The sequence below is a fragment of the Aquila chrysaetos genome, chromosome 20, assembly GCF_900496995.4.
Source record: "Aquila chrysaetos chrysaetos chromosome 20, bAquChr1.4, whole genome shotgun sequence".
Taxonomy (NCBI): Eukaryota; Metazoa; Chordata; class Aves; order Accipitriformes; family Accipitridae; genus Aquila; species Aquila chrysaetos.
The window spans coordinates 13,457,518-13,478,365 of record NC_044023.1 but is presented as its reverse complement, the minus strand read 5'-3'; the positions used below and the strand labels follow the sequence as shown (position 1 = coordinate 13,478,365).

General features: G+C 42.6%; 1 protein-coding gene across 9 annotated transcripts in view; it reads right to left on the bottom strand.

Moving 5' to 3' along the window:
* Positions 1–20,848, bottom strand: part of SLC6A6 (solute carrier family 6 member 6) — a 57,864-nt gene that overhangs the window by 11,084 nt on the left and 25,932 nt on the right. For all 9 annotated transcript variants that reach the window (XM_041118701.1, XM_041118703.1, XM_030043968.2 and 6 more), the window contains 6 exons: positions 18,973–19,207; positions 12,854–12,986; positions 9,327–9,461; positions 7,298–7,401; positions 7,060–7,184; positions 2,197–2,309 (listed from right to left, as the gene is read on the bottom strand). In XM_041118701.1, the coding sequence (XP_040974635.1) occupies positions 2,197–2,309; positions 7,060–7,184; positions 7,298–7,401; positions 9,327–9,461; positions 12,854–12,986; positions 18,973–19,207 (845 nt within the window). The remainder of the gene's footprint in view (positions 1–2,196; positions 2,310–7,059; positions 7,185–7,297; positions 7,402–9,326; positions 9,462–12,853; positions 12,987–18,972; positions 19,208–20,848) is intronic.

Sequence of the window (20,848 nt, the reverse complement as noted above, 5' to 3'; positions counted from 1 at the left end):
GAAAACCCAGCCAAGTGAAAGCAGACTTTGGTATGAAATAGCAGCACTTCTTGACTGAACTTGTCCTTTCTGAACCTGTGAGCAGAATACCTCTGACTGAGGCTCTGGGGTACTTCTGCAGCAATAATGGAGCTGTTGATACAACTCCCCGTACAAAGATTTGGTAAACTATTTGCACATGTAAGCCAAAAATGAAGCTCTGAATAGGTGAGCTAAAAATCTTACTTTATCTAGCTTCATGATAACTGTATTTGTACTTACTTGCCATTGGAAAACTACATGTAAGATGTGTAACTTGAATTAACCAAATATAACCCAAACTGGATTTGAATGAAAGTTTAAAGTTAATTGAAAACCAGATGCATTTCAACCATGGAGAAAAGTGACTACTAAACTCCCTGCAAACAAAGAAGGGATCATTCCACAAAGAAAGGATCATTCAGCTGATTTGTACTTTCAGCCTGGCAAGGTATAAAAGCACCAAGTTCACTGAAGACATGAGGATACCATGGAGAACCAAGGCTGCCTCTGTAGAAATGATCTGCCCCCTAAGTGGATATGTCATCTTATAACTAATGAGTTATCGCAGGGTGTGTATGAAATAGCATTATTTCAAGAAAAGCTCCCTTTTCCTACCCAGTATCTACATTGTTCTTACAGTGCCCAGAAGTGCCCTGTAACAACTCTACCCTCTTTGATCATGAGCTGAAGCTCCATTTTGGCAATACAGACCATCCTGCAAACACTCCACCAGATTTTGTAGCCTCCTGTCTTGTTGCTTTGACTTCTGTAAAACTGGTTTTCTTTTTAAATGCAACCCTTTCCTTTGGGCTGATTTGATCTTAAACTGCTCCGGCATTCCAGAAACCTGCTTGACTGCACTCCAAAAAAACCGAGGGGTGGAGGAGAGAAATTAAGCGCTCCAATTAGTTTTAATCATTCTACGCAGTGAGGAGCTTTTTAAAATTACTAGACAGCTTCCAATTTGCATAAGCACAGGGTTGTTGAACCACAGCATTGGGCACTTTTACATTTACTTTGGAACGATTGAAAGTTGCTCACCAGAGTTCAAAGATTAAGCTGTAAAGAGCAATTTAGGGCAAATGGAACAGCAAAAATGTAAGAGATTAAGTACACAACAACTGGGTAAAAATCCATTTACAGATCTCTCCTCATATGACAGAGCATTTAGGCTAAATGAACATTTCATCCTTACTAATTGTTTTTTTATAATCATGGAATCATAGAACCATAGAATGGCAGAAAGCTGCCTGTTGCCCTGAAAACTTGGGCAATTTTGAATGTGTAGTTACTGCATAATCCCTGGTCACCCATGTTTCCTTGTAAGTGGACTATCTAGAAATGATTTACAGGTTCTTTGGCAGTATTTAGTCCAACATTCCTATAAGCCACCACTGGGAAAAATAACCTAACTTCTTGGACTGAACTTTTTGATTTTTTCATGCTCACTAATTAATAGCAATATGTGCTACATAATTAGTACAGCTGGAACCTGAGATGCTTTCTGGACGTCTGGAGGTACTGAATGCATGCTGGTGACGTGAAAGTCGGCAGGATCCCACATTGCTCGGCACCTCCAAGCCCAAGGCCACCGAAAAAGGCTGCGGCTTTGTCTGACTGCTCATGAAGCCACCCTGGATATACTTTACAAAACGTTTTGTGCTTTTTGTGCTTCACGAAGGCTTCACTTTTCTTTTTTGGCACTTGGCAACTGTATTCCTAGTAGTTATTAATTCTTATAAAGTGTCTTAATATTGGTGTATACCCACTGCAGGTGATCACAATGGCACAAAGTACTCTGTGGAACAGACTGCTGTAGTCTTTTATGTTTTAAAATTATTAAGCTCTTCTCCAACGTAGGAAAATACTGCACCGCAACCAAAATGGTGGTATTTTGCAGCCAGACTGGGACTGATATTTAGGTTAGGGAGCACTGCCCTGGTCTTGTGGACTCCATTAACTCCTGGTGACAAAGACTTACTGAGCAACATCATACTATGAATCGACAGTCACAGACTCATCAAATGCAGCCCCTGCACTAAAAAGCAACCCAGATGTACTCCTCTTAAGCAGCATTAGAGGCATCCTCTTCTTAACTCGTGCCTGTAAAACCAGCTTTTCTCAGTCAGCAGCACCAATACAATAAGCCACATACCTCTTACCCATCGTACTAACCTGGCTATCCAGTCCAAGCAACAGAAGCATAATAAAAAAAAGGATTGCCCAAAAGGTGGGCAGCGGCATCATGGACACAGCTTTTGGGTAGGCAATGAAGGCCAGGCCTGGACCTAGAGAAAGAGAAAACAGGAAAGGGGGAAGGGAAGGGAAGAGAAATAGTAAGTACCGGCTCTTTGGTAAAGGTAGCCACACTCAAATGCAGGAATGCCTGGTTCCGTTCAGATAAATCCAAACGCGGCTGGAAATACCAGAAGTGAAACAGTTTGGCTCTTTTATCTGAAATCGAAGCACGCATGACTACAGCAGAAACCACAGGCAAACCCCCAAGGCCATTGCTAACAGATCACCAGTTTTAACATCTGTCTCAAACATGCCAATAATGGAGGTGGTCCTACACCTGCCCTGCTCGGACACAGGACAGTATTGGGGCCGGGGGGAGAAGGGGTGACCCAGGAGAATGGCAGAATCCCACTGCTAGCCCACATGGTCACGATGAAGATGATGATGATGAAACTCTTTTGCATGCAGGGAAGGGACTCTGCTCCAAACATTCCCCAGGATCTTTGCTAATGCAACCACTGCCTCCCTCTATATGCAACATCCAAACCCAGCACGGCTTTTCTAGAGCGGGGTTTGCACTCTAGGAGTCTGCTCCTTCAATTCTGCAAACGCCCACTGCTGCACTGATTAGGCTACACCTAGTTATATCAGCTGTGGTCCCTGAAAAAAATGCCTCCTGCTGTTAGGAATTGCTGGTGTGTAAAATCACTCTGTGTAAAATCACTTCCCCATGCTGTCACATCATCTGCCTCTATTCGGCCAGCCTAGGCAGACCTGCCACGGTGACGCTAGTATGACCAACATCAGCCCCAACTGCAGGATGGATTGCAATAATCTGGGAGCACCAGCGGGGCTGGGACTAAATGCCCGGCTGCTCTGCTCTGGAAACCAAAGCCTTGTGTGTGAGTGCTCATCACTAGACTGGGTCTCATCTGCGCCGTGGACCAGACGGCATCTCACTCATACCCACACACCGAGCATACGTGCAGTGCTCTCGCATGCTGCTCTCCAAAGGCACTCTCACCTGGAGCCAGGTGCTATCAGCTATTGCTTATGAGAGCTTTTGTCTAGAGAGAAAGAGCCCTCTCCAAGTGGGAGACAGGAACATTGGGAAGCCGGCATTTACGGCAGGCTCTCAGAGTGGCCGCAGAAATTTGGTGAAGCTGACAAAAAAAATTCTGAGGGCAGATTTACATTCAGGTTAAAACCAGGAATGCCTGGCTTGTCTGCTTGTTTGCTTTAAGAAGCCTTGAAAACCAGCATTTTCCAGGATTTTGAAGTGGATTCAAGTAATTTTAAACAGGAAAAGGAATTTTGTAAAACTGCTGCAGTGCGGGGACGGAAATCTTATCTCTGATCTGTACAGAAAAATCTCTAACGCTGCTCTTCCTACCTCCCACTTTTCCTTTCCAACAAGAAAGATGGAAAAAGAAGCAAGAGAAAGAGGTAAAAAAAAGATGACGTTTTTTCAAACTAAAGAAAACTTTAAGTCACTGAAAATATTTGAACAGAAATAAATACAAATTAGCCAACAATCGAGCAACTAATTTTATTTAAAATGAAACACAACTAAGATTTTATACGACAGAAGATACCAAAAAATTGGTGCATGTCTCAAATTTTGGGGGGCTTTGCTTTTTTTCCCCCTAATTCAGTGCATACAGTAGATCATCCCTGAGGGAGAACTGCTACCAGATGGCATTTGCAGCTGATATGTGCAATTGATGAGACAGATGTAAAACTGCTCTCCTCAAAACTTGCTGCAATTCTGTATGCTTTGGCCAGTGAAACTGTCCTTGCACTGTGATACCGTCTAATACCAAGTGCTCTAAGCCCTGTGCTAGCTTCGATTTTCCTTTGAAACTAAGTGTTGAAGTATGAAAAGTCCATATGAAAGAAAATGTTCCTGGCATCCCCTCGACTGAACATAAATAATCTAAAATTGTATTTAATTTGAAACTCTGTTGCTCTGAAGGGTGTTTTGCAAAAGTGAAGCACTTGTGGATGCTATTAAGAGCTAATTAGGATTGCCACAATCTCAGCCCACTCACTGGCCGTTTGCTGGCAAAGTGCAGTGGCAGATGCTGGGCAGGCAGTAGGGAGACCAAGGCACTATAGTCAGGCCTGCTTAATCTGAATTTGTTTGCAAATGGGATTTTTTAAAAAAGGCAAAACGTGCTGTTTTAGCACTGCTACAAATTGCACAGGTGGTAAAGTATTTCTTCCAGCCAAACAGAAACGCAGCACAGATTAGACAGGACTCACTATGGCTTTGTTGAGCCTCCACTGCTTTCCTCTCTCCCTTTAAAAGTATTTCTGAAAAAAAAAATCAAGCGCTGTTTATTAAAAATCTGCTTTCACTGGGAAGTCAGAGGGGTGTAATTTAACTGTCGTGTAAACCTATTAAAGCCAGTGAAGGCCAGCAGCGGCGACCAGTGCTTTAAGCAGGAGCCACCCCTTGCTGACAGGTGTGTCCCGGGCACATTGCACCAAGGCTGAATTTGGCACAGGTAAAAAATGTGGCCATGAGGTTCTGCTGTCGGCAAATTTGTTGATGTTCCCCTGGCTTGCAGGAGGGCAAACAAGGAAACAAATGGTGTCACACATAGGGCAGGAGGGATTTAACTTTCTGGGCAGAGACGGTGGAGCGGGGAGCATGAGGTCTTGGCCCCGTGGACAATGTCCTCTCCCCAGTGCTACAGCCAAGTAGCAGCATCTCTGCTCACCTTTTTCCTGACCCAGGGGAGCGGTTCTGACCTTGTGTCACAAGAAACCAAAAAAGGCAAGGCCAAAAAAAGAGGCTCATGCGCCTGCTGAATGTCTCTGTGCTGAGAAGTCAGCAGCGGGGCACAGCGGCAGCAAGAGCTTCCCCCATGGCCACACATGGGTCCTGGGACGCTCATCCCAAGGGGACCAAGTGGTCTCTCATGGCTCTGCCCTCAATCTCTGCTGAGAAGGGCAGTGAGGAAATCCATGGGAAGTGGTTTGGATAATTTTGGTAACGTTTACTGTCATGTAAAAATGTCCCGTAAGATTTAGCCAAAGACCAGCCAGTGATGATGGGCAGCCCACTGAACAGTGAGACAGTTGCAATCTCTGGCCATTAGTGATGAGGGCTGAATTTAAATAAAGTAGAAAACCTGAAGGAATTGACAACAAAATATACAAGAAACCGAAAACCAAGTTCGGAAGCTAATCAGTGCCCTCTTTGTCCCTATAATATAGCTATAAAATCATTCATTTAAAAAAAATGCTTTTTGAGCTGTTGATGAAAAAATGTGATGTAAACACTAAGTCTGTTAGTTAATTTGTATTTAAACATTACTTAACAACCCAGTGTTACTATAAAATTGTTTCATTCTAAAAATGTCAAGCAACAGGAATATAACTGCCTGTTTATCAGAGATTTAATAATAAAAATTAGAATAAATATTGACCAGATAAAAAAACCTAATGTGGAAATACTTAAAAATGCTACTCTTGGAATTGATCCACCTACATATTAAAAAAAAATAGGGCTATTTATGATTTATTCAATGGGATTATTCCCTTGCTTCCTGTTTGCAAACAAAGCAATCAACCTCTGACCAAAATAAGCATTATGGCCAAGACTGTTAACTAATTGCACTTGAGAGAGGTGTGCCAATTGCAGCCACCCAAGAATCCAGCGGTGCCACCAATGTCACTAGTTTTTTCATTAGGCCTTTTGAAGTAAGATGTTCTTCTTAAAGACTTAACTCCCAGAGCCATGTGATTAGAAAATATATTGACTTTTTCTTTTTAATAGCATGTTTGCAGAGGAAAGTTTCAAATCCTACGCAGGTGAACTAAAACTGCTAAAAAAAAAAAATCAGAAAGAAATGCCACGAGTGCACTTAGGTGACATTGTTATTACTTGCCTCTGATTAGCTTTAAGCCTCATGGCTGTCAAGGCCTGACTCATTATTCTTGAATGGTAATTCCCATCTAATCTGTCTGTTCTGCGTGAGAACACATGGTTACACCTGTCCTCATGGACAAGACACGCACAGAGGAAAAAAATGTCATCTGTTTTGTCTGAGATATATTCACATGCTATGAGGATTTAGTCTTCTTCAGCTGCAAGTGCGTAACTGAACATTAATGGGAAGAACACTTCTGAAATAAGGGAGGAACCTAAGTGTACATCCAGTTTCAAAATGGACTCCTCACAGTTCTGTCAACCTCACTCTGAAGCTACAGAGGACAAATGCAGGATTGCAACAACTAGAGTTCCTGTGGATTAAATGGTCCACAGAACCCAGGAGATGGAGTTCTCCAACTTCTCTTGCCTTTCAGTGAGATTTGGGAATATATGCATGTATGTCCCTTCAAAAGGTCAAGGTAATATTCCCACTGCAGTGCTCCGCTGTGAGCATGCAAAACTAAGCTACGAAAAACACATAAACACTGGCTATTTGAATTTGAATGAAAATAAAGGTAATCTGAAAAGAAGGATGGAATAAATTTTTGAATCAATGACATTCTGGACCCTAGATAATGGTGTGGTTATCTTAACTCTAATCTCAACTCAAATGGATAAGCACACTCTAGGAAATGTGTTCGCTGCCCTGTTAATCAAGACAGAGTAAACAATACAACCCCGGCTAACCCTCACTGCTCTAGATGAAAGCCCAAATCAACAATGTGCTTATTTTTCTGGAGATTATGAGAAATCTTTTTCTGTTTTTATTGCTTAGATGTTAGCTGATCGAGTCTGCAGAACTTTGCTCACACGCTAGGCGGCAGTGCCCACCACCACTGCCACCAATACCATCGTACCTGACTCTGCCACATCAGCAATGTTCACCCCTTGCTCTTGTGCCATGAAGCCCAGGACGGAAAAAATTGCGAAGCCAGACACAAAACTGGTACCACTGTTCAGGCATCCCAGCAGCAAACAGTCCCTAAGTCACACATATGTCATGGAGCAAGTTAATTAAAAAAAAATTAACCCATTGTCCCTACTTTATTTACATCATTTAGCTAAAACACTAAACCCCCTTGGATGGAAACTTGCCTATAGCAGTTGTATTTGTACTTGTTGTAGCTCCCCAGGGAAGTCATTGCTCCTAAGCAGATTGCATATGAGAAGAAGATTTGTGTCCCTGCATCTATCCAGACCTAAAGGGAAAGATGGAAAGACTGTTATTAGTGGCATCATTGCACTGCAACACTCAACGCAAACACACAGTTCAAACTAGGCAAAATCAACAAAATAACTGCTTCCATTGAGGGTGATAGCTAAAGGATCAGGGAGAGAGGGAAAGAGAACATCACATTTGCAAGTTTGGCTTTTATAGGGAAAAGAAAATTGTTAGCGTCAGAGCCCACAAGACCATCATCTCTACAACAGTTCCTGTATCCCCTCCCCAGAGATGCTCAGTATTTCTAGATTCTTAGTCATTCAGCTGGTCCTTCCTGTTGGCACAACAATAAATGTGTTTCAGTGCAATAGGAAATGCAGAAGAATTTATAGCATTGCTCATTTCTGTTGTAACGCATTTCAGTTAGAATCAGACGACAGAGTCACTAAATTGAGGATGTGAAAAGCTTGAGAAACAGGTTTGTGTATTTGGTTTGATTATTTTTCTAGCTTTCTGGTTGTTTTTGTATCTGTTCAAATGCAAGATAAAAAGCCATAGGGGTGGGGGGAAAACAAGCAAAACACAATGCACTTTATAAGATATGTATCTGATCTCAGTCTCGTGATTCTTTCTCCTGATTACATTAAAAAAACATATACAGAGTGAAATAACAGTACACTATCAACTTCTCAGTTACTAAATACGTAGCAAGCTATCAAAATGCATCCACTGAATCCCATCTGTTGACTTCCTTCTGCTAATGCAAGTCTGCTATTGCCAGTAGAAACCAACAAGGAGTCCGAGTGAGAATTAAGACTGTAGACCATTACCTCCTCCCTCCCACCGTCACTTTCCAGCACCTTGATGACTGGTGTCTCCTTGGAGATGATGCTTTTGCTAGACTGTGGGAGGGGGCCTGCCAGCTCACATGAATCTCTTCTACATATTATTGGCTGATGCTCTGGGCTTAGGGCTAATAGTAGATCATAAAAATGATAGACTCCCATAAAAGAAGATTCATTCATAAAATATAATGTCTCCTGTGAAGAGGGTGTCTTGTATAAAGAGGGCAAGACTAGAGAATGCACCACATTTCCACAACGTTTCTTTCAATTACACTTTTTCTACTTCAGTTATTTAGTATCATTGGAGTTTTATTTTAACCAAATACTCATTAGAAAGAAATAGTGAAGACAGACCTTATTCCCTCTCACTGTGACCAACATTTTATTACTTTCAAAGATCCCTTGTTTTCTTTTTTGGGGGGGTATTGCATTTTTTTTTTGCATTTCTCACATGATCGCTATTGGCTGATATTATGCTGGTCTGCTCAAGTGTCACATATTTGAACTCTGTGAGCATAGACAGGAATTTTTATCTAATCACAGCCTATACAGAAAGAGTAAGTCTAGCTCTACTAGCCAGGGCTAAGCAATCAGTAGTTCCTGTGCCTCAGAAAGCATTTTTCTCCACCTTCGCATGGGTTTTCATTCTTCTGTTATTTCATTCACTTCTTTCACAATCTCCTCCTATTGAACAGTGGGAGCTAAGTGACACTGGTACTCACAGTTGTCGCTTGCTGTTCCATCTGTGAAGCTCACGTGTCTCTCCTTTGAAACTAAAGACTATCCTCATTAAAAAAATGCATCTCCCTTACCTTACCAACAAGAAAGCTGAGATTGTATAACGGGACAGAGTCTACAGCCTCAGAGTCCTTTGACACAAAAAAAATACACACGCACACACACACATACATACACATGGAAAGATGCATTAACACATATAACAGTGACCTTCTCAAGCAGATCTCTGGAAAATATAACCCAGCATTAATGTTCATGCTATATTTTGACCTCTAAAGACAGTGGACAAAAAGTCTATTCCTATTACATCACCACCATCACCCTCCCCGCTCCCCCTTTGTGTACGAAATTGTCCCACTCCCCACTCCTGGTTCTGTACCTGTGGGTCAGCTAACCGTGAGATATCAGGATAAAGATAAAACTTGATGCCTTCTGCAGCTCCAGGCAGGGTCACACCACGGATAAGCAGAACAAGGAGCATGATGAATGGGAACGTGGCAGTGATGTACACCACCTGGCAATTAAAAGAAAAAAAAAAGGGTATGTTTAGTCTGTGGCAGTCAATGCTACACCTCCAGAATCAAAAGAGATCTAACAATGGGAATTCAAAGCCCCCTCATACCTAAAAAGGACCTGACCTGAGTTTCTGTGTCTACTTTTAGTTTAATGGTCTTTACCACCTTATTGCTTTAGATCTGGAGGCAGTGCAGGTTCATTAATCCCTCCAGAGCCCCCCAGACAGTGGTCATGTCACTCAGGCAGAGAACACGCAGGATTTTATACAACTCATGACTTCCGTTAGAAATTCTGCCTTTGCCCTGTTTGTCCTTCTCACATGACAAATGCACCTCTGCCAGGGAAGCTGAAGAGATTTCCTCACTGAGGGTGCCTGAAGCATTACCTCATTCTTTATTTGAACTTAAAAACTGCAAACCGTTTTGCAAGCTCTGCTGCTACCTCTGACCTTGCTGTGCAGCCTCACTACTGCTCCTACAGGCAATTTCACGAGACACTTCTTTCAGAGATGAAGATAATTTGGTCCGTGCTCCTGTGTCTCCCTTCCCATCACCTTGAATGCATGAAGCCCTTCAGGTTGGCATCAGCCTCAACAGTGGTAATTTCCAGTCCCATAACTTCATTCTTGCCCTTGCTGTCTATTCAGCAACATCATTATTGGAGACTAAGGCTCTATTCATCCAGTTTGAGAATATGTCTTCATTATCTTTAACGTCTATTCCCACTCTCTTTGAATAACAGCCTACTTCTCTTCTTGTTATCTTCTCATTCATTTGATGAAAGAGCCCTTTGCTTTAATCTCTAGCGCGAGAGTTAATTGAGCTTGCATTTGGACAGTTCTATCTTTAGACCCACACTTTTTGACCTCTAACATTTTGTTTTCTTTGCCCATCAGTGCTTTCTCTCATTTTATATATAACCACTGTGTTACAATCAAGAATCACTACTGTCCAAGAAAGGGCATTTTTCATGGAGTCACATGATTCCCCCAGGTAATTACAGTTTGCTGCCATGAGTTAAAATGTATTTTTGTTTTCCAGAATTTGTTTAACTACAGCAAAGCTCCCGGGATGCACCATCTTTCTTCTTAAGTATGTCCTCTGAGAGTAACGAGAACTCAAAGCCTGCATTGCCATAATAATTCACAGAGCTGGACTGATTTCATAAAATTAAAGGAAATCTTTTCATACATGTCCTTTTTAATTTTCTCCTTGAATTTGCTGTATATTTTCCACTGACAAATAATACATATTACACATTAGCCCAGTTTCACCAAAACCAGAAAGATAAAAGGGGGATTTCTGTGGTTTCTAATTTTTTTTAATATAAGCCAGGTCTATGAAAAATCAAAGTTTTCTTATAAAATAATATATGCTTTGACATATTTTCAGGAACTGAGTAAACGACACTCAGAAAGCAGCCCTTGAGCTGCAGGTAAAGATTCTCTCATAACACTGGAGGAATTTTTAAGATTAAGCATATTATCCAAAGCATAAGCACAACTATTATTTTTCCTCATGATTTCATGTTTATTTGTCCAATACGCTACTACAAGATTTAAAAACTATGTCTTCCCCCCTCCTCCCCCCCACTCTCCAAAGCGCCATTAACACACTGGAAAACAGGGAAGTGCTATAAACAACCATCTACTAAAGTAAACTAGACTTCTCAAATAATTCAAGTCCTCCATTAGAGTTTACAGTTTACTTTTGTTTGACCCCAAAGTTAATGGAATCAACCGGAGACTTTCCAATGGTTTTGTCGGGCTTTGGCTCCACACCCGCATGAGCTCAGACGCTGCAGAGAGGAGGCAGCAAATTCCTACCAACCGCCTTGTCTTAAAAATTAGCGCATTTTGCTGGATTTCCAGAAAACACAAACATTTAGATAACTGATTTTAACAGACCTGTTTTCAACCTGTTACCTTCACAGGGGCTTGAAACAGTGTACCTTAGGGAGCTTGGAAAATCTCTCAGCGCTACTGCAACCTTTACTGAGCAGACACCAGGCTCGCCAAAGGTAATGCAGAAATGTGTGCTTACACTCGCCTACTGCGGGAGATTTATTGCATTCACCTTTACTATAAAACTTACACAATCACCTCATCGGGTCACATCAATCAGAGGGAACAGAGAAGCAAACATTTTTGTCAGCGTATGTTTTAGAGGTGTGGAAGCTGTTCTTTGGAGCAAAGCTGGCGGGAATCCAGGGTAAGGCACCAGCACGATTTTAATGAGGCTCCATGATAAAAATCACAGAAAGCAAGACAGAAACGACAGTAAAGCAAGTAGTTTGGTCAACAGTGGAACTAATGAGGTCTGGTTTCCTACGGAGTTTTGTCTCCTGGTTGATTCTGCAGTGTGTAACAAGGTAAAACTGCTAAATTATGCTTTTTCTGCAGTTGAGGCTTTTGCCATTGCTCACTCCTGAGTTCTCTGGGGGTTGATAAAAGATGGGTTCATGCTGTGGCCTTTTTCTCAGGTGGGACACAGGGTTGCTCCCTTCCACCTAGCTGACAAGAAATGTGTGGCAGCTTAGTATCCTGAGATGTCTCTACCTCTGTTAAGACTTATCTGAAACGCTGCCTCAACCAACAGGTTTGAAAGCTGAGCCACACATATGCAATGGCTTCAAAAGCCTTTTCTCATGAAAATAGGTTTAAAAACACTACCGTATGCAAGGGGCAATAATACCATGCTTCATGTTGTTAAGTGATTGTCCAAGATTTGCTGTAATTTCCTTCTTGCACTGGAGTAGGATGAGGTTCAGGAATGATTTAGCTGTTATTGTTTAGAGAAAAACATGATTGTGAAGAGCACACGATGAGACTAAAACCACAAACTATCCAGAATCTCTGTCAAGGAGAGTGCTTCTAAATGAGTACCTAAGTTTAGTCTTCTCTGTCTACACAGAGCTCTTCTTTAAGTGAGCGGCATTTCAAAAATGCTATGCATCAACCAGTTTCCACTGACTTAAAACATCCCTACCACAGCTATGTTAACATCCACCCCACTGCACTGAGAATGAACTTGGCTGGTGTGAGAGCACAGACAGGGAGCGCAGAGCACCACACATCACAAGCCTAAGACCTTCCATGCTCATGACATGCATCAGTGGGACGCTCGTCCTCAGGGAGGCAAAGTGGTACTCAAACCGTGCTTGTATCTGCTTCTTGATGCCATTCCAGTAATCGCTACTTGACTCGCAGGCATTTGGGGCACTGGCAATGACTTTCAAAAGTCAGCTGAATCCGAATCCCTCTTTCTTCAGCGCAAAGATACGTATTTTTTTCCGGGAAATGGTGAATATCTTCAAGAATAGCATTACTTACTTAGTATTTCTAACATCTGCTAACTGCAATGATTATAAAAAGGGTAAAAGAGCACTTACTTTCCCAGTGGATTTGACTCCTTTCCAAATGCAGAAGAAACATATCACCCAGACAAGGAGAAGACACAGTGCTAGATCCCACTTGATAATACCAATATCTTCAATTCCCGAGGACAAGCTCAGTACATTGCGCCTGAATATTTGAAAGGAAACAAAACAAGAGAGAGATGCAGGAGCTCAGTTGATGCAGAATCTGTTTGTGATGGCTGAGAGTATACAGCCGTGTGTAGGGCAGTAGATGCTTGAGCAGATCCCTGCCCTTTGAATGCTGCTTGCTAAATCAGCGTGGCTTATGTGAGCAAAGCTGAGCTTTGCAGCCCTACATCTTCCCTAGGTCTGTGGTGCTCTTCTCTTCAATATATTGCACAGCATTTAATTTTAAGCTCTTTTTAGCAGCCCGTGACCATCTCAATTTGAGATAAGAAAGTATGCTTAAAGCATTGCGGCTTTCACATTTGCTCCCTTAAAGGTACAAGACCGACTCGCCTCAGCGTCACCACAAACACTGGCTCTGAAACTGCGCAGCAGCATTGCACATGATGTCTCCATCATGGACACTTGCAACTGGCCTGCATCCGTGTGTTTCTCCTCCTTTTCAGTTCATTAGCAAGACTGCCGCAAGGAGGAAAGGGAAAAAGCAACGCAGGGAACCATCGAGCCTACGGCTTAGCAGGGTGAAGGCTGGAGCCATTATCCGTTCTCCCCCTGCGGCCCCCCGCACACAAACACTGCCTGGGCGCACCGCCGACTGCCCTCAGCACCGCCGCCACCAGGATCTTGTTTAGCTAACTCCAGATATTTGGTAAACTTTATTCTGTCACTTAGGTTAATAAATAAAAAGAAATTCCTAAGCTGGGTCTTAAGGGAGCAACATCTGAGCACCAAAATACTCTGTTCCTGAGGGGAAAAATTCATTAAGGCTTCTCTCTTTTGGAATTGCCATGGGTCATTGTTAAATACTGATTTAAAACTATTATTTTTAATTTCATGCAACATGCATTGTCCTCACACACTGGACAGACCTTGTCATACCTGATACTTACTTCATTTGTCAAATATGTATGAAAGAACAAACTGTTTCTTACTGTTTACTTAGCTAAAGCTCCTCTGCAAATGAACCTACTACACTCTGACGAGTTTCTGCAAGGTTTTTTTACATCAAGCAGCAGTTTGACCTCAATTACAACAGAAATGCCTTGCCCTAAGACTAGAGAAATGAACTTGCTACCTAATAAATTGTAATTAAATTTGATTTTCAGACAGCTATAAAAATCAGCCACTTTTCCTTCACCTAAGTCATGGAGAGCAGAGACAACAGCAGTCTGGGGTGCTGTACCAGGGTCAAGGCCCACAAGTGTGGCGTGCGCAGTTTTGCGTGTGGATCCAGTACAAGACAAACCACTGTGGTTTGTTTTTCCCCTGAATTAATTAAACTTTTTTTTTTTTCCTATTACCATGGAAATAATAGCGAATGAAGTCACTGATGGAAAATTTGCAATTAGTTTTTGGGAAAAAACCCTGGATCAACTAGTTTAATAGGACTCAAACTCTCACCCATCTGTTTTTGCATCTCTGTTTGCCAAATTCACTTGGATTACCTGTGTGAATGTGTTCTCACACCAAATGCTTTATTGTCTCTGAACGTGTGTGTATTTTGTTATGGAAAAGGACTAATGGCACCAGACAGGGTAAGTCTGCCCTAATCAGCACAGCTATTCAACAGTTACGAGAAACCCCTCTGTAATGAATATTTGGCATAAAGTTGCAGTCCTGGTTCACCTGAGCCTAAAGAAATCAGGGAAAAACCTGCTGTGCATATACAAAAGAAGAAAATACATTTATAAGATGACGAAGCCCTTCTGTGGCTTTTTTACAAATAAATGGCAATTTTCCAATCTAAGGGGCAGTTCATATTAAAAAGGCAACCTATAGAGCTAGCTCTAAGGAAGGCATGAATAATTAACTTCAAATGCGTTTTGGAATAGGGAGCTCTCTTAATACATTCAGCTAAGACTTCTTTGCTTTTTACTAGGGAACTAAAAGCAAGTGGTCGTCTCACCTAGAGTTTGCCCCAGTAATCCTTTCAAGCTTTTTTGAAGGGCACCCCAGTGGGTTACTGAGAGCCAGATACGTTGCTTTTCTATGGTGAGGCAGCAAGCGCACTAAGTGCTGTGCTGGCTTTCTCTGTCCTGGGTTATCTCGTCTCACAAAGACCGACTACCTCAAGGAATCTGCTCAGAATTACCAGGGGAGCCTCAGCGTTAAAAATTGTTTCATGAAATCTAACCCAACATATTTTTTGCAGCAGAAGCACTCAACCTGGATTTGCGATACCCCGAAAATTCAAGTTCAGGAAGGAGCACAAGCCGGGCTATGCTAATAGCTCTTCAATTTTGTTACATAACCCACTGCTTAGATTCAGCCAAGTCCACTCAACTAACTTCACGCGATTTATGCATGAAGTTGTTACTAATTCTAATTTATAGTCTTGATGCTGTCATTAACTGTCACTCACATATAATCAATGGGACAACAGGCTGAGGCCGAGTTTCTTGTAAACATGAGTTCTTGAACCTTGTTCATACACTAATATGTTCTAGTGATGTGCAATATGGAAATGTGATAGGAGTCGTAACTGGCTCTAGAACATAAACAAAAATAAAATGAGGAGAGTTATGCAATCCTTGAAGGATATTCCAGCTCGTTAATCAAGTGAAGGCAGACAGGACCTTTCGTACCAGGAAAGGTGAAGCACCCTTTCATGTTGGATTGACAAGAATAACTAACACTGAAGCAGTTGTACCACAAGACTATTAGAAGGAGAATATGAAACATTTTTTAAAACCCTCCAGTTTGCCCCCAAAGGCAGAGACAGCTGCCCTAGATTTTATTTAGTTTTTGTGTCGCTCCCTTTGGGATTACATGCCATTAGCATGTGATGGTCTTTCTTGGGATTTGGATGACTAAAGTCTGCTGATTACCAAATATTTATAAACACTTGGCCAGCACCAGACAATCAGAGGTTTTGTTCAACCATAATTACCCCATAACACTTATCCCTTATGTATTAATACATGTGTAAGCCTTTAAGGTTTTGGACTTTAAAATAAAATCTTCAGAAATAAGACCTGAAGCATGTGATACCAAGAGGTAAGTCTCCTGATACAAAGCCAGATTTGCTTAACCCCCTTTTATTGCTGTTCAAGCAAGCATGTGATTTGCACAGAACATTAATTCAAATGAACTGAAATGTCAGGCTGTACTATACATCCAGCCAGGCTGAGAAGGACACGTGTTATTCAACACGAAGAGGTTAATGCATCAACGTGGTCAATTATATCTGGGCAGCATTAGTTTTACAAAGCAATACTGATGAGGACAGTACATAAATGTCCCACAATATAAATGGCATTGGGTTTCAGAAACCAAATACTCACAAACCCCTGAATTAAATTGGAATTAGTTGTGCCACAAAGCAGATGGATATCTTCAGTTAGAGACTATTTATTGACCTGTCCTTTCAATGTGGGTAGCTGGCTGGCTGGCAGCTGGCATTGTCTATGATGGCAAAGTACCTGAAAGTTCTTAAAATTATTTTTAATTTCAGAACTATAAAGAATAGTAGCATGGCTGGGGAAAATCTGGGGGTACTAAATGCTTGCACCATGTAAAAGCTATGCTACTTTAATTACAACAGTGCTGCGTGATCTCTGTCCTTGCTTTAAGACTCCAATAGTTGTTTATGCAGACAGAACAGCTATTTTTAATACTTCTGTAAGTGCCATGAGTCCCAAAGCAGCTTGCTCTGTTAAGGGCAGTTTTGCTCATGATGAAACAGTGAGCTATGGACAGTATGTCTGTATTAGTAGGATTACAGAGCCAAACTCCTCCCTAGCATGACTCCAGGGAAGCGTTCAGTTCACGATGTTTAAAACTGTTATTTGAGAACAAAAGTTAAAGTGGCTGCAAAGTGCAAGGAGAGCTGCCTCCAGGAGCACTAATCGCTGAGCAACCTTTGCTCCGGCTGTGCTACAGAAATAGCGAGGGCAAGACAAAGGGAAGGGGAGAGCGCTGTGAGGATCGAGGACTTGTCCTCCAGCCTCGGGCACCTCCAGCCTGCCTACAGCTGTTAGGCTGTGTCTACAGGAGGATTTGGTTCAGCTTGCAGGGGAGTTTTGAGGACAGAAACTTGGTTTCTTTTAGAGGAAACTTAACTAAAAGCTCCACCCCTAACGTGCTCTCATGGGGACTTCGTTCCCCCAACCCAGAGACACGCTGCCCTGCCATAAGGCCCTTCACGCGTACCTGCTGTGTCATTACCCACGGAAAGCTCTGGTGTCCCCTGAGGTCCTGGAGCCCTCGCTCTTTCTTTTACAACCTGTTTTCCAACTCCCAGCCCTGTTTCCTTCTGCAATGGTATCTTCAGTCTCCTGAAGTGGACATGCCACCTGGGGCCCCAGGGAGACAACCTGGCCCATAAATCTGTGTCTTACAGGAGTATAAGCTTCTGGAGCAGCAGGACAACCCCATGGCCACATCAGGAGGCTGCTAAGCTCATGGCTGCCCCAGGTACAAGAGGACCTGTGAGGAAAATCTCTGCACAAAATTGAAGATTAACACAGTACTTTTGAAGTCCTGGGAGAGTAACTCTATTTTAGGGGCAGCGCTGTGGACCCGTGCTTCTTAGGGAGGCCTTGAGGGGACCTTTGGACATCCTACCAAGCCAGCCACTCATTTGGATGCAAGGGCCTCAGTCCCAAAGTCATTGTGGGAGAGTCCAAAGGAGTGAGAGTGGCTTTCTCTACTACTGCAACTTGCCTCTAAGTTCTCCTAAAATATCCAAAGGTATCATTTAACAAACCTTTTCCAACTCCCTCCATATTTACAAGGGAGGAAGTCACCTGGGAAAGTATCTGTCGCTCAGCATGGAAACGCAGTGCTCATGGCACAGTGCAGATGACTGCCCTTACAGCCTGCACCCCGTCTCTCACACCGGTGGTCACCAGTGCCTCTTGAGAAACTGCTCATCCAAAATCCAATCTGCCCTTTGTATTTTGGCTCTTGCGTTACAAATTTTAGCACAGTTCATAACAGTATTTTTTTCTAAACCTAACGCATGCCAAATATCTTCAGCATGAACATCATTCCTGCTGGGGCTATTGGCTAACGCCTCTTTTTAAAAATAAAGAAGTAGGTACAAGTTGATTAGGGACCAAACTGGACTTTAAACATGGTGAAAAAGCCAAGCTGGGTCAGAAACTAATTCTACTCTTAATTGACCATCTGAGCAAGCCAAGAAAAAAAATTTCTTCCGAAGCTATTTGTAGATCCTTTGGATTTAAGTTTCCCTACAGGTGTCTTCCTCTGCTGCTATGTTTTGATGCCTATATAAACACACAGAGGTCTGAGGTCATGCCCGTTCAGAAATCAGGCTATGCAATATAATTTAAAACTTGAAAAATAAGAGAGAAATGGGAATAAGAAGCTTAGGCCTGATGAAATCCAGGCATCTGGCAAAACACAGTCTCCTCAGAGACTACAGAGAAAAATGAGGTAACACAGATGACCTGAGAAACCTATAGTACAGGACAACGTTCACCACCTCTGTCAGTTTTATTGGTGAGGTCAATGCCTTGCTTCATTGTCAGACTGATAAGAGATGTTATAGCTTCACAAAGTCTACTGCAGATACTAACAGCTGGGGAAGAAGGAAATGCAACCACAACGGGGGTGATTTGTCACTGTTTCCATTGTAAATCTCTGCTATCAGGGCATCTGAAGTGATTTGTTTCTGTTCTCATGCTGCATTTAGAGAGTCCCAACCAAGAAGGAAACAAGTTTTCTTCCAAACTAGACATTACACTGGGTTTTTAGGGCTCCCTGTACTCTCTAGGATGAATGCAGTTATACATCTAATGCCTTCCTCCACTGCTCCCAGACTGACCAGTCTGTCTCAGGATGGGTGAGAACCACTGGCAAATACCGGTCAAACAACTGACATCCAGAGTAATTTTCTTTTCCTATCTAACATTCCCCATGGGGCTTCCATAAAATCTCAGGCCAGACCTCTGGCATGCCACTGAAGCTCCCTAAAAGCACCATGAAGAGGGGGTACTTACTCCCAAAACTCCGTGACAGGAGAGGTGAAGTTAGTGGCATTCAGTGATATCCACAGCGTTTTGTTCTTCCTGAGAGTGTCTTCCACGCAGGTCGGCGTGTTCCACTTCTGGTGGCAGTGCGCCCACGGCAGGACGCTCTGGAACGACTGGAACAGGTAGTAGAGTCCCCAGGCCAGGATGACTATGTAGTACACATTCAGAAGGGACACAATCACTATGGAAGCATAACCAATTCCTGGCGAGAGGGGGAGAGAAAAGAAATACGTGCAGACGTGACAGCTGTTTTTTGCTAGGGGGGCTTGTGATCTCGTGAAGCTGGTGCTATTCCACTGTGTTGAGGGCTTGTATCCCTCTCTACCACACCGCTCTTGGAAGCTCAGCTCATCCTGATCACACATAAGCACCGACCTGCCACCACCTCTGACTAGCATGGGCACTCAGGATTGAGTTTCTGGCTGTGGTTTGCTGACATCGGAGGGGAGGTCTGCAGGACATCTACGCGATTTAACACTAACCAGGCTATTTCAAGTTTTATTAAAGGGAAATCAAGACATCACACTTTGCTTATTTGGGAGCTACGCCATCTCACAACTTAGGTACCTACTTGGGCAACATCATTCTCACCACGCTGTCCCTCAAGCCAGCTTCCTTGGAGGCAGCTCAGCTGGGCAGCCCCTGCACCACTCATACTTATCGACTGGCTTGGCTCAGACTATGTGCAAAAGAAAGAAGAGAGTTCTTGAATGAGTTAAAAAGGAAAATTCCAAAGCTATCAGTAGAAAGCTGCTGTTTCTGCCCCAATTTCACTTGTGCAAAGGAAGCATGATATTTGTAGCTGTTATGGTTAATTAGATCAATGTTTAACTCTGCTATCAATATTTGATGATAAAAAATGTTCCCTGTTTGTTTTTAAAAGCAGGGTCATGGGCAGATAAGGGCGAGTCCCACACAACTTCAGGAGGTGGCGGAATGCTGTTCCGGTGGCGGCTTTAATTAAATACCACAACTGTTCTCCTGAGTCTGGTATCTCTCTCCTCGCTCGGCAGTTTAGCTCCACCAGCAGATTCATACTGTGTCTTAAGTCAGAAGCAGTACTATTTTTTTAAATACAAAATGAAAGGACTCTGAAAAGTCCCCTTAATTGAAAAACCTTTAGCTCCAAAAAGCTTACAACGTTTGCCATGTAGGAATAACAGGGAAAAAAAGAGTTTTCCTTTAAAAACTTAGAGCAGTCTCTTACAAGAAGACGAAAAGCCTATGAGGTTCCCTTTAACTTCACTCTGATGGCTACCCCAGCACCTGGGATACCTGCCTCATATTTTACAGTTTCAAACCTTATTGCAGCAGGAGTCTTTACCACCAGAGATTATTTTTATGCCAGGTGAAAACAAGGAGAGCAAGTGCTATTTATTCTGCACAGCTGCATTTCATTCAGGATATACACCTAGTCATATTACTAGAGCTACAGTTTCTCATTATGGGTGCCTGGGAGATTGCTATTTAAACACGGAACATACTTTCCTCCTCCTCCTCCTCAAAAAAAGGCTTCATAAAAGTGGGAGGGGGAGGAAGAAAATGGAGCTAAAGCAGCACAATTACATCAACTTCAGCAGCATTCTGAGTATTAGGTGGGAGTGTGAGCCACAGAAAAAGCCCTCACTTCTGCTTGGGGTGACATAAGGGGAGAAAGATGCCTGGAACAGCAATGGTGGCAGAGCTAGAGACACGTCAGCATGAAGTCCCCACTCTTTCCAAATGGGATTTGAGGAGTGCCGCTCTGTTTAGTGTAATTATTCCAAACGATTTTTCCTGTGCTGTCTGGCTGTAAAGGGTTATCTATACACAAGATAAACATCCTCAGTATTTTTCTAACCTG